The sequence below is a fragment of the Adiantum capillus-veneris genome, chromosome 20, assembly GCF_014529385.1.
Source record: "Adiantum capillus-veneris isolate H3 chromosome 20, ASM1452938v2, whole genome shotgun sequence".
In the NCBI taxonomy this organism is placed as follows: domain Eukaryota; kingdom Viridiplantae; phylum Streptophyta; class Polypodiopsida; order Polypodiales; family Pteridaceae; genus Adiantum; species Adiantum capillus-veneris.
This window is the reverse complement of record NC_140950.1, coordinates 3,136,437-3,149,509: the sequence shown is the minus strand read 5'-3', so window position 1 is coordinate 3,149,509 and position 13,073 is coordinate 3,136,437. Positions and strand designations below refer to the sequence as shown.

Genomic DNA, 13,073 nt, shown 5'->3' with positions numbered 1-13,073 from the left:
GAGCGTTTGGTTGTACTAGTCCTCTAAGCTCATGGCCCGGACCTTTCTAGGCTATTTGTGAGGGGAGTGACAGTGTTGACGTTGCAGATTTTTGCAAAACACGTTGACAATGCTAACATGGCAGTTCTATGGATTTTTGCAAAACGCGCTGGCATATTTTGGTGCTAATACTTTTTGGACCAGTTGCTTTTGAGTTTGAAGCTCAGTTCAATTGTTATTGAAGTGCTAAAAGTTTGTTCAGTCTGTTCTTTTCTATTGGCACGTGGTGCCCGTCTTGCGACAGTGGTATCAGAGCATCAGGTGTGTGCTTTTCTGAAAGCATACCGGTCCTACAAAAGAGGAGACAGAGCAAACCAGAGACTACTGGAATTTTATTTGTAGTATCTTCGGGTCTCGACCCGGACCTATTAGCCATTCCCACTTTTACTTCGTCGCGCATCGGGCACGCTCCCGTCTTCATCGCTTTGTCTTACAAGGCATAAGCCATAAAGAACCCAAGACATGGCGTTCATGGATTCAACAGATATTTGCAGCTTCTTCTGGACGAGCTTCACGAGATTCTTTTGCGGCATCCTCAACAGAATCTTTCGATGGTGCAAAGTTTTCAACAATTTTTGAATTACATGTTACCCCCTCTAATGCCTCAGGTGGTACCTCCTCCTCCGGCACCAGAACGTACGAGGGCTTCTAACCGGCAACCTTCACAATCGTCTATTCCAATCGGGGGAGTCTTCAAGATGATGGTGCAGCCCTCTAACCCTGATCCAGTGCAACCGCCTTTGTCACCACTATTGCCCCCACCTCCACTGTCACAAACGGGAGCGCATAACAATATAAAATATACTCGGATAAACAGAATTTATCACTTAATACTGAAGCCAAAAGATATAGAGAGAAATAAATAGAGAGAGAGAGTGAGAAGATTGACACAGTACTGGGTACCACAAGATGGGCTGGTCCCCCCTCCCTAATAGTATCTTTATTAGTGAGGAGAAGTCTATACAAGCACTTGAACTGTACGTATTACCACATTCGTTCTAGAATAAGACTTGATGGTTCCCAGAAGCCTCAGCTTTCTATTCCTAGGGCAAAACCCTATTCCGAGGAACTTCTGTTCTTTATTTCAAATCCTCGAGAACCAAGGTTCTCGCCTCTGGATCTCACCTTCCAAACTCAGGGCATGGCATCCCTGCTACTCTTTTTTGACTCTATTTCCAAAGTCCTCTTCTCGCAGAACAACTCTGCTTTTTCGGACGCGAAGTCCTTACTTGGGAATCTCAACTTTCGGATCACAACTAGAGAGACTACCTCTCTCCAATCTGTGGATCTACTTCCCAAACTCGAGTACGAAACCCTTGGGCTGATGTGGCTCTAATTCCTCAGAGCGCTTTCTCTGCTCCTACTCCCTCACTAAGAGGAAGTACACCTGCAAACAAATACTTAGAGATCATAACATGAAAATCGTTACCTTTAAAGTTTCAACGCTCGAAACGCAACTCGGTTCTCGAAAAGCAATTCCCCGGAAGAGATTTCTTCATAGAAAATCCTCTCTTCCAATCCTACACACAAAAGAGGTGCGTTCTTTGGTTCCTTCTCGTAAATCAGCCACGTCTACGACGTTTATGGGCTGAAAACAGAGAAAAACAGCAGCTTGTCGCGATGGAAACACGCTCCGTAGGCACTTCTTCGCGACGAAACTCGCGCACTGGGTCCTGGCGACATCTGGTACACTTGGGGCAGCCATGGGCATCACCAGCAACATCTTCTTTGCGAAAAACTGATCTTCCCTCTGGGAGAGGGTGTGTGATGCTATTATAGCTCCTTGGCCACGACAAAGATAGCAGAGCATTGGCTGCTCACGTAGAGATCGCCCCCGTTTTTTCGGGTTTTTTTTTTTTGTTTGCGCTGTTCTGCCAGAAAAAGAGAGAAAAATCGCTGGCTGCTTTATTTATTCATAGGGTGCCTACTTATTAAGTGGGCGGCCGGTCACCTTTAAAAATGGCACGAATTTGTCCAAAAACTCAATAAAACCTTTTAAGTTAAAAACAATGCTTTCACAGCACTTCCCAGGTGTCCTTGGATGCAATCACATGCACAATTGCAATGCAGACATAGACTTTCTCGCGGGAAAGCATCTGCTTTCTCGAAAAGCAATTTTGCTTTCTTAGAAAGCATCTGTTTTTCCCCGAAGTTTTCTTTTGAATCCATCTTCATTCAAGTGCTTGCTTTTCCTTGTGCACAATTCCAACACAGTTTAAAATTTCCTCCTGACTATGGATATTCCCTTTCCGATGCACCCGTCACCCACCTTGTGACGCATCAAGAATACCCATCACCTAGTCCTTTCCTACCGAACTTACGGTACAATCTCCTTCGCGATGCTCTATGTCACCCATCCTATGATGCATCAGAGATGTCCGTTCTTGGACAGTCGGATACTTTTTCCCGATGCTCCCTGTCACCCATCCGATGTGACGCATTAGAAGTACCCGTTCCTGGTGGCCTTACAGACATTCCCGTTTTCAGTGCTCCCGTCATTACTTTGAACGACGCACTAGGAATACTCAGTACTCGGATGTCACTAGTGAGAAAAACCCTCTCACTTAAAATTCCAATAATTCATTTAGAATTATATTTCTTGGTGTTCCAAGCGAGAAAACCCTCTCACTTATAAATCCAATAATTCATTTAGGATGATTTTCCTGTCAGATAAAGCCAATTTAGCAACATCCACCACCACCACCGCCACCAGGCTACAATGGTTGGAGCCCATATGGATACCCTTATTATCCGTATCCGAGATACGCGCCTAACCCACCCAAAGATTTTAAAGTAACCCATTCAAAAATTTTAAAGATTGCGGCACGACAATCAAATTTTTCACTTTTTCCGGGGTGAAAGATCGCAAGAAAGCATTGCAGTTCCTATAGCAATTCGACAACATCTATGCTTTGGGGAACTATACAGAAGAATCCAAGATTTCTCGAGCAACAGGATTGACTTGAACCCTGGACATGAAGTAGCTTGTCCACATGCGCATAGGGTTAGATGTGCACGTGACATCCCCTCCTTTTTAAAGTGAGGTACATGTACCGAACTGTGTGGCGTCGAGGGAGATCGCCAACAATGTTTGGGATCCTGTGAAGGACTCTTCGCCGGCCCACTCTGATGCGTGGGTCGTGCGATACTTGAACTTCAAAAAGGTGTGCAATGCTTGCTTCTCTGGGCCGCGCTGAAGGCGACACATAGTCATCTATGGCTGCTTCTGTCTCAAGATGGACACCACGTGCCAATAGAAAAGAACAGACTGAACAGACTTTTAGCACTTCAATAACAACTGAACTGAAAGAGAGAGACGACACGCGACTCGGAGTGGCGGAATTCCACTCCAGAGAGTATTGGCCCCAAACCTTGGCGCCCTTTTTGGTATTTCTTTATATTGTATCAACACAGTACAAGCTGGTACTCCAGACTTTGTACCTTTTCTAGGAAGCATGCTAGAGACTGAGCCCTAGCCTCATCTTTAAAGGCCCTAGGCCCCAAAAGCAGTTTACAGTAAAAAGCCTTCAAACTCAAAAGCTTTTGGTCCAAAAGAAATACCAAAAAGCTGCCAGCGTACATCACGGAATTTTTGTACAGCAGTCAACGCAAAACGCGGAAATCCGTACAGCCTGCCACGTCATCATGTCAGCGTAATTTTTGGAAACTGCAACGTCATCACCTGCGGGTCTTTTAGCACTTTTAGAACAGACTGAACAAACTTTTAGCACTTCAATAACAACTGAACTGAAAGAGAGAGATGACACGTGACACGGAGTGGCGGAATTCCACCCCAGAGAGTATTGGCCCCAAACCTTGGCGCCCCTTTCGGTATTTCTTTATATTGCTTTAACACAGTACAAGCCAATACCCCAGATTCTGCACCTTCTCCAGGAAGCATGCCAGAGAATGAGCCCTTAACACATATTTAAAGGCCCTAGGCCCCAAAAGCTGTTTACATGAAAAACCTCAATAGCTTCTGGTCTATAAGCAATGCCAAAAAGCTGCCAACGTAAATCACGGAAATCCGTACTTCAGTCAGCACAAAATGCGGAAATCTGTACAGCCTGCCACGTTATCAGTTTGTGCAAGTCTTTTGTGTGTGTGAGAGTCCAGCTTTATTTGAATCCTTTATGTCACTTGGGGCCCATCAGACGGGGTCCCCATAAGTTGGTAGGACTTCTTCTTCTGTTTCTTGTTCTTCTTAGGGTTTAGGCCCCTCGGCCCACATCTGCAAGTTGGCTCTCTTGTTCAGGGCTTTGACACGTTAGTAGTTTGTGACATCTCCCCTTCTTGAAAGAGAGTAATCGTCCGCGATTACAACATATCTGCAAAACAGCTCAAGTTAGCTCAAAAATTTCGAAGTGTTATTCCGAGGGACAATCAGTTTGCTCTTTTTGTTAAGGAGTTAGCTTCTCCTTTCGGCTCTTTTGATCAAGGAGTTAGCTTCTCCTTTCGTCCAGATCGGAACTCTTGATATTCCGGCATAGTAAAATTAGCCATCACACCCAGACAGTACTGATCTTCCACGATCTCTTGATGCACTAAAATTACATACCCAGGCTATCTCATCCAGCTAGGAATTCAGTGGTTGGCACATCACAATGCAACACAAATGCTCACATATGCATGTTACAATACATAGAAACATAAAGTCGCCGATGATGAACACTCCTCCCGTATAACCTAACAAGGTCCGAGCCGGGAGATATTCGACGACTCCCTCATCACGCCTCCCGCATAACCTAAAAAGGTCCGGCCCGAGAGATATAGAGGCCTTTTACAACCAAACGCCTCCCAGACCGCAACCTGCGTCGTTTGGAGGTGTTGAGAGTAACCACTGCTTAGACTTTTGAATACTCCTCCCGAATAACCATCCAGGTCCGGGCCGGGAGTCACAACAACAATTATTTTACAAGCATACAACCAAACTCTCCCCAGGCATCGGTCGGCGTCGCTCGGAGGTTTTATAGCATACAACGGAACGCTCCTCAGGCATCGGCCTGCGTCGTTCCAAGGTTCAAACAATACAAAAACAATATTTCTCACTTCTCCACTCGGGAGTAAGATCACCAATCAATGAAACGAGTATTAAAACCAGAGTCAAACAATTCAAATCGGCACCAAGACAGGTTCAAAACAGATACCATCCATTTCAAACAAATTTCAAACAAGATCACCAAACAAGCTCTCAAACAGAACTCAAACAAAGTTCAAACTTATAAGCAATCTCGACATCGATCGAGCTCAAAAAGTCGATTGACTTTCCATCCTAAAACTTGCACCAAAAATTAGGGTTAGATTCCCTTCATAAGGTCGTAGCGGACCACAGCATGGTTCATCAGCTCCTGGACAGACAATGTTCCTGTGGCGGTGATGGTAGTCCCAAGTCATAGCAGTCACACTGGACCTCCAAGGTTATCAACAAGAGGCACCTGCTGAGAGATGTAAAGAAATTTCAAGTTATAATCTGCTAGGGTTTCCATGGCAAGTATTTCAGGATACCCCCCTCTACCAGAAGTTGCACTCCGAAGGAAGATGTCAGAAACCATATATTGAAAGCTTGCCAAGTACTTGGAGTATGCTGCTTGGTAGCTATCAACATTTGCATGGTATTGCCTTTGAGAAAAACAACAGCTCGAAACAAATCTTGGATCCTCCTCTTGTAAGTGATCTTTATGGCTTATGCCTTGTAAGACATGAGCGGTAAAGACGGGAGCGCGCCCGATGTGCGATGAAGTAAGGGTGGGAGTGACTGATAAGTATGGGATCGGAGAATGCCTGAAACCACTTCTAACACAAAAACATGAACATAGCCATTTCATGTAGAGTGACCGGAAAAAGACTATTCTTCTTAAAAGACTGTGCATGCAATACAGATGACTGTGCATTCAATACAAATAAACAAAATGACGGAGTGTCAAATCGTTCACCAAAAACACGCAAAAAATGGAATCGAAACTTGTCTTTTTGATCTAAATCTATCAACTGTGGCAAATCACAATGGACATGCCGATGCTTGATTGTCAATCTTTCTTGTGTTCTTTCGGATACTGTGTCATGCCAAGGAAGAAACATGGAATGAGAATTCCTTGAACGCAAACTTTTCTTCTTTTCAAGAGAGTCCCGCATACATCCGTGCTCATTCACGAGTGAATCATGTGCATCGTACAATATGGCATGCCTGTGGAAAGTGAACACGTAAAGACGGTGCCGAAAATACAAGAAATCGTCATGAATGAAACACTCGAACAATGCGTGCTGACTAATCATACGAACATATAGTACTTCCTGAGAGGGTTCTTTGGACCTTGACTCGAGAGCCAAGATCGGTCTGCGTGATTGATCGAATCTGCAATGAGGTTAGCTTCACTAGAAAAAGCATCAACTAAACCATCATCCTTGTGAACAATCACATCTTTATCATGCAATGAGGTTAGCTTCACTAGAAAAAGCATCAACTAAGCCATCATCCTTGTGAACATCTATATCATGCAATGAGGTTAGCTTCACTAGAAAAAGCATCAACTAAACCATCATCCTTGTGAACAATCACATCTTTATCATGCAAATCATCATCATTGTGAATAATCACATCTTTATCATGCAAAACATGTGTGTCGTGCGTTGGAGAAGAAAAGACAGAGAGAGTCTCCTTCTCCTGATTCTTTTCAATCTTCGCCGGCACATTAGAAATGAGGGATGAAGAATGAACAACTTCCTCCCCACGAATGACGATGGGAGTGTCACTTTTGGCATTGAAAGTGAAAGTATTTTCCGCCCAATCAATGAGAGGGTTATGCTCACGAATCCATCGAATGCCTAAAAGCATACCACATCCTGAGAGAGGAGACACTACAAATTCTCTACGGAAGGACGCTTGTTGAACAGTGAACAACACATTAGGACACTCTTGTATAATGAGAGAGTCTATACCGGGAGCGAAGCCTGACACCTCGAAAGGAGATGTCTTGCTAACCTCCAAGCGGGCTCTTTCGACAAGATAGTCACTAATCACATGATGCATACTGCTTGAATCAAACAATATGACGGAATGTCGACCCTTGACATGACCATAACACTTAATGAGAGATTCATCAATGGGATGATCATGAGAAACTTGGGACACACTAGTGTGCTCATTTATGGCATTGACAGAGGATGTGGGTTCTTTAGATTCGTTAGATTCAATCTTAGGACATGTTTTCTTTATATGACCAATGATGTGACAATGATAACATCGACCTTCCTTAGAATAAATGACTTGTTCTTCTGCCGTGATGTATCCTCTTAAAATTCCTTGTGCTGCTTTTTCATATGGGGTGAGCTTAGGTTTAGCAAGTGTGTTAGCTTTACCGTTAGATTCATTGTGAGTGTTCTTTTTCGAAGGGTTATAGGAAGATTGGCTAGAAGAGTTACCGTTCTTACCGTTCTGAGGGTTCTGAGGATTCTAAGAGGCACTTTGAGAAGTCTTATTCTCTTTAGGCTTTTCCTTATTGTGCTTCATCTCCTGTGCGAGAGCAATCGTTATCGCCTTGTTGAGATCGATTGGAACGAGTACTTTGACATTATACTTGATATACTCGTCCAATCCATAAAGGAATGTCTCCTTGCGCTCATCATCCGATTTGCGTAATTGGGTGCCGAGTTGCAAAACACGACTAGAGAAAGACACGACTGGCATACCATTTTGCTTGAGGCTATGCCAATCGTCCTTTAACCAGTACAAGGTACTGGGGTGGCATAAACCGTGCCTTAAGCTTGTCTTGGAAGTCGACCCAATTGAAAGAAAGGGGCGCACCTTCCTCGGCTTCCTCTAGGTGCACGGTCAATTGTGCCCCTTGCTATGCGTGGTACCAGCTAATGGCATCACCGGCAAGGTATATAGTTGTTGTCAAAACCTTGCTATTTCCTGTCTTCTTAGTTGTCGCAAAGTAAGTATTAAATTGATGCAACCAAGAATGAATAATAGTAGCATCCATCTTACCGTCATACTTACTGAATGTCAACTTCTCAGTGACGTAGTTATTGGAGTCCGAATCTCTTCATGTCGCTACTTGATGAACTACCAACCTCTTTGATTGGTTCGGACTAAAAGGTGAGTACTTGTAGGATCAACTCTTGCATGCGTTGGTCTCTCTGCGCCTCACGCTCTAACTCCAAGGCCGCTCGTTTGTCTTCGGCCGCCAAGCGCGCTTGCTCGCGCTCACGCTCCAAGGCTAACTGTCTTTCTTCGCGCTCGCGATCCAAGATGGCCTCTCTTTCCTCGGCCGCCAAGCATGCTCGCTCATGCTCGCGATCCAAGGCTGCGCGTTGCGTTGCGCTTCTTGTTGTAACATCATGTCCATCATCGTCTTGACCAAAGCCTCCATAGGATTTTGGTGCAAACGGAGGCGTAGATGGAGAAGGGGGAGGGTCGGAAAAACCTCCTGGTGGGGAAAATTCTTCTTCGCCACCTCCATGCTCATCACCTTCATGCAAAGTATCCATTCAACTTCGGGTGATGACCATACACTGAGTTCTTGGTACTTAAGTTCACGAGGAACTTGGGTTCTTGTGGCTTTTGGGTTCTTGAGTTCTTGAGGTTCTTGAGTCCTTGAGGGTCTTGAGTTCTTAAGGTTCTTCTTTAGCTTGCAATCTGTGTTAGAGAAGGATCTTCTTGTACCCGAGCTCTACTCTTCCCTGCGGGCGCACCCCTTAGCGGGCTTGTGCTCACACCAAGGTTGCTTTTTCCCACCTCACGTCGATTGGTCGGCCGCTAGTGAAAAGAGGAACAAGGGGAGGCTGGACAAGCCCTTCTTTCTTGGGTTTCCTGTCACTCTTCAAAAACACGATTAGGAATCGACACGCCCAAGTGGACTTGGGTTACGTGCGACCACAACAAGAAAAAAAAATTCTTGTGGTTCTTTCCTTGAGTGATACAGAACACCGCCAAAGCTCTAATACCAATGTAAGGTGCAGCGGAAGTGAATGTTGAACTTTGCTCAAGATGAGTGCTCCGAAGTGTGCTCAAGGGTTCCTTTTACTTACGAAAGGGAGAGCCTTCCGTTTCTTTAGTGAGAAGTGCAAATGATCACAAACAAAGTGAATGACACTGTGAATGAAGGTATTGAGACAGAGAGACAGAGAGAAGAGAATACGACACCAAAATGTTGTCAAACCCTCCTCCAAGGGCCCCACTCTCTATGGTGAGAGAGGTGTTTGCTATTGATTGCACAAATTTGGTACAATGGTCTAGATGCAATGAACTTGCCAACGATGTCGACGACAAGATGGGCTGAAAACTGGCTGAAATCTGCAAATCTTGTATCTGCTGAATTCTGACTGTGTTGGTGAGGACGATGATGACGACGATGCGCTGAAAACGCATATGCTGAAATCTGTGAATAGCGGGCTGAATCTGCAAATACTGGCTGATTTGACCGTGCGGCGAGGATTTACTGCGGGAAGGTGAGATCTGCAAGGTTTGGGACTTGACCGGCGATGTCGAAGTGCTGAAAACTGAAAACGCTGATGCAATGGAGGTACTTGTCACCGGGAATCTGCAAAACGCTAGAGAGATCTGCAACTTGCAAAAACGTTGGGCTGATCTGTTGGAAACTGCTAACGCTAGGCTGATCTGCAATCTTGCAAAACGTTGGGGCTGATCTGCAATTGCTGAAAACGCTGGGCTTGACTTGATGGCTGAAAATGCTAGGGATTCTGCTGGTCTTGCTGAGAAGGTGCCTGTGAGTTGGACTCTTGCTGCCTCTTCTGCCAGAAAGTGCTAGCGCTAGCTTTTCTTATATATTGACTTACCAGAATTGCCCTACCTAGTTTCCCAACAAAGTCACTTATTAATAATAAGTGAAAAATGGTGAAAATAGGAGACATGGGTTCTGTGCACTGTAAAATGCTCATGATGGCTACTGACTGTAATCTGATGATCATGCTGTGTGCAATGAGAGGATATGCAACTACTCTTAAGTGCCTGGACATGCACGGCCTGCGCACAGGCTCACAAAGGTGCTAGAACACTTCCTAAGCCGACCTGAACCCTGGACATGAAGTAGCTTGTCCACATGCACATAGGGTTAGATGTGCACGTGACATCAACTTACTCAATCCTCGTCAAACTCCACTAGACCAGGGCGAGAGGCTAGACCACTTGGCTAGACCTTGACGAGAGAGAACTTGACCAGGACAAGAGACTACGATCTTTTTGCGATGGAAAACTCATATGTGATGCAGCAGGTTTCTGGCCTTCGACGTAGTGACGCTGTAAACCCCTTTTGATCCAGTATTTTGAGGCTATAAGAGCAGTGCATGCAGGTCTTTATCATTGGAGTTCAGCCCGAAGAGGTAACAAAGCTTTCTTTGATTACTTTTAGCGATTCCTCTTCGTCTGTATACAACAGGTCATCACACAACAGGTCATTTTTGTGCGAAGCATCCACAAAGGGGCATTTGATGCTCAATTATGAAGCAATTGAGTGTCCATGCGTGCCTGATAGGTTTGCAAATCACTGCTCACAATGCGTTTTGGGTGCTACGGAGGAGTGAGGTTGGAGTTCAACGCAACACTAGCACACTCTTGAAAAATTAACCCATAGGTTGTGGGCATTAACATGTGATAGGCTGTGGATAAACAAGAAGCAAGAAACTGTTCAATCTTTCAAGTGTGCGCTAGTGTATCAAACAGTTCTTCATTGTTCAGGGTTGCGCACTCATCATGGAAAATGGGGTGGAGAAACCAGGTACAAGCTGCAATTTTTTGAAGTTTTGTTTATTTTTCGGGGGAAGTGCGTAAGTAATATACGTTTTATTTGTTGCAGCAAAAATAAAGGGGACAGAAGTTTTCGTCGGGGGCCTTCAACAGTCGACCACAGAGGAAACATTACGAGAGGTACGTTTGTGTCCATCTGTAAGATGTTTTCTAAGTTTGCACGGTCATTGTACAAATTATGGTTATCTAGTTGTTGGGAATAGTGGGTGCTATTGTTGTAATCTCATTGCTCAGTCTACATTTCTAGAGAGTCTCAGTTTGTCTGTTTTATAGAGGATTTTCCATCATAGGCAAACTCTATTCGAACCTGCACCTACTCTTGGGCATTGATGCTGTGAGCACGGATGTCGTGTAGTTGTTGTCCAATCTGCGTGTAATAAAATTGATGGTGATTTTTGAACAAGCAGTGAAGCTAAGGTCGCTTGTTGTCAGGTTTTTGAGATTGTTGTCATTTGGTTGTTTGTTTTTCCTTTCTAGGTTGGCGCGTTCATGTCTGTCTTATAGTGTTAGATTCAATAGTTTTTTCTTTTGTCTTATGTTTGTGTTGTTGTTGTGTAAGTTTCAAGTTGTAGGAATCAAGTCTTTCCATTGTCTTGTCCAATTGTGAATGTCTTTAAAGTTGGGTTCTAAGGTATCTTTATGAAATGGTTGTTTTGCTCTTTTATACTTACTAGGTTTAAACAAAGTAGATGATATTGAATTAGTCTTTTTTCATTATCCCTGTTCCTTGTGTGTCTTAATTTGGACTTTCATGATTTTATGAAGGTATATGCATTTCAATTGGCTGTTATGCAGGCATTCCGTGAGTTTGGAGATATTTGTGAGATTCGTTTGATGAAAGATCAGAATGGTAACCTCAAGGTACAGTCCAGTTTGCAAAGTAGTGTGTTTGTGCTGTCTATTCCTAGGCTTTTGTTCTCATGTGTTTGGGCTCTTTTAATCAGGGATATGCCTTCATTCGTTTTACGACCAAAGAAGCTGCAGCAAAGGCTCAAAAAGAAAAGCATGGGGCTACTGTATGCACAGAGTTTTGTTTTTTTACAATGTATCTATAATTTTTGCATTGATGCCCATTGTGTTTGTTGACAGGTACAAGGCAAGAAAATTCGGGTCTCTCCTTCCACAGATCAGGACAGGATATTTATTGGAAGCTTGAAAAAAGGTATTTACGGCTGGGTCATTGTACTGCGAAAGGGTTTAACAGCCATTCCGTTAACTCCTGGTTGTTTGTCACTTGCTCCAGAGTGGACACAGAAGGATGTAGATAGCATGATTAGGCAGGTAACTTCATCCAGTATGTTGGGATTGTATGCAGTTATTGTTTTATACTGGCAAGTTTTTTAAATTGGCTACATTGGTCTGTACAGGCTTTTCAAGATGTTGTTGATGTGGAACTCGCAGTTGTTCCAGATGCAGAAGGAACCTCTGCTGGCAAAAAAAGAACAAACAGGGGTTTCGGTTTCATTACTTTCAAGGACCATTCGGTGCGTATTTGTATATAAACTGTTATAGTTCTCAGTTTTTGTCTTCTTCTAACTTGCTCATGGTCATCCTGCTGCACTGCTTTTCAGCTTCAGCATTCTCCATGTATCGGTTCCTCACATGTGTGTCTGGGCTGGACAACTAGGAATGTTTGCAAAATCCCTTTTTTCTGTGCTCAATGCATGCACTCCTCAGTGGTGCTGGTGTTAGTTTACGTTCTTCAAAGTGAGAGTTAGGTCTTAATCTTGAACTTGAGTGCACTTTTGCTGTGGCTTCACATCTCAGGCAGCAGCCCGTGCTTATCGTATTGGCAACAAGCCCGATTTTATTTTGGAAGGCAACTGGCACCCGATTATTGATTGGGCCCAAACGGAGACAGATTTTGATCCAGATGAAATGGCAAAGGTAATTATATTCAAAAGGCTTTTGTCTTACGGATATTACTCATCTAGCCAGGTTTATTATGAAAGATCAAGCACTTTGATTGGTGGAAGATTTTCAACAGCATGATGGCTGGTTTTAGGTCACTGTTGCCTTTGTTTCAAATCTCCCAAGCAATGTGACTGAGGATTTTCTTCGGAAAGTATTTGAACCGTTTGGAAAGGTTGCTACTCTACTTAATGTGCTTTTGTGAATCTAGCGATGCTCTCTAGAACTTGCTAAATACACATCTTTGGTGGCCCTTGGCAGCTTGAAAGGGTTGCCATATCTAGAAAGGCGGAATTTCCTGTTGGATTTATTCACTTCGTGAATCGTTCGGTACGGTGCATAATTGTGGCTGCAACTC

The 13,073-nt window shown here is 43.9% G+C and overlaps 1 protein-coding gene across 2 annotated transcripts in view; it reads left to right on the top strand.

The window, feature by feature from the left end:
- Window positions 1-13,073, top strand: part of LOC147432013 (uncharacterized) — a 38,095-nt gene that overhangs the window by 8,477 nt on the left and 16,545 nt on the right. Inside the window, exons 2-11 of one of the 2 annotated variants that reach the window (XM_086491826.1) lie at window positions 10,736-10,775; window positions 10,854-10,924; window positions 11,600-11,665; window positions 11,749-11,820; window positions 11,894-11,966; window positions 12,048-12,085; window positions 12,172-12,288; window positions 12,572-12,691; window positions 12,810-12,890; window positions 12,977-13,045. In XM_086491826.1, the coding sequence (XP_086347952.1) occupies window positions 10,751-10,775; window positions 10,854-10,924; window positions 11,600-11,665; window positions 11,749-11,820; window positions 11,894-11,966; window positions 12,048-12,085; window positions 12,172-12,288; window positions 12,572-12,691; window positions 12,810-12,890; window positions 12,977-13,045 (732 nt within the window). In that variant the 5' untranslated portion in view covers window positions 10,736-10,750. Of the gene's footprint in view, window positions 1-10,655; window positions 10,776-10,853; window positions 10,925-11,599; window positions 11,666-11,748; window positions 11,821-11,893; window positions 11,967-12,047; window positions 12,086-12,171; window positions 12,289-12,571; window positions 12,692-12,809; window positions 12,891-12,976; window positions 13,046-13,073 lie in introns of both variants that reach the window. The other variant, XM_086491827.1, reaches the window with a different exon arrangement.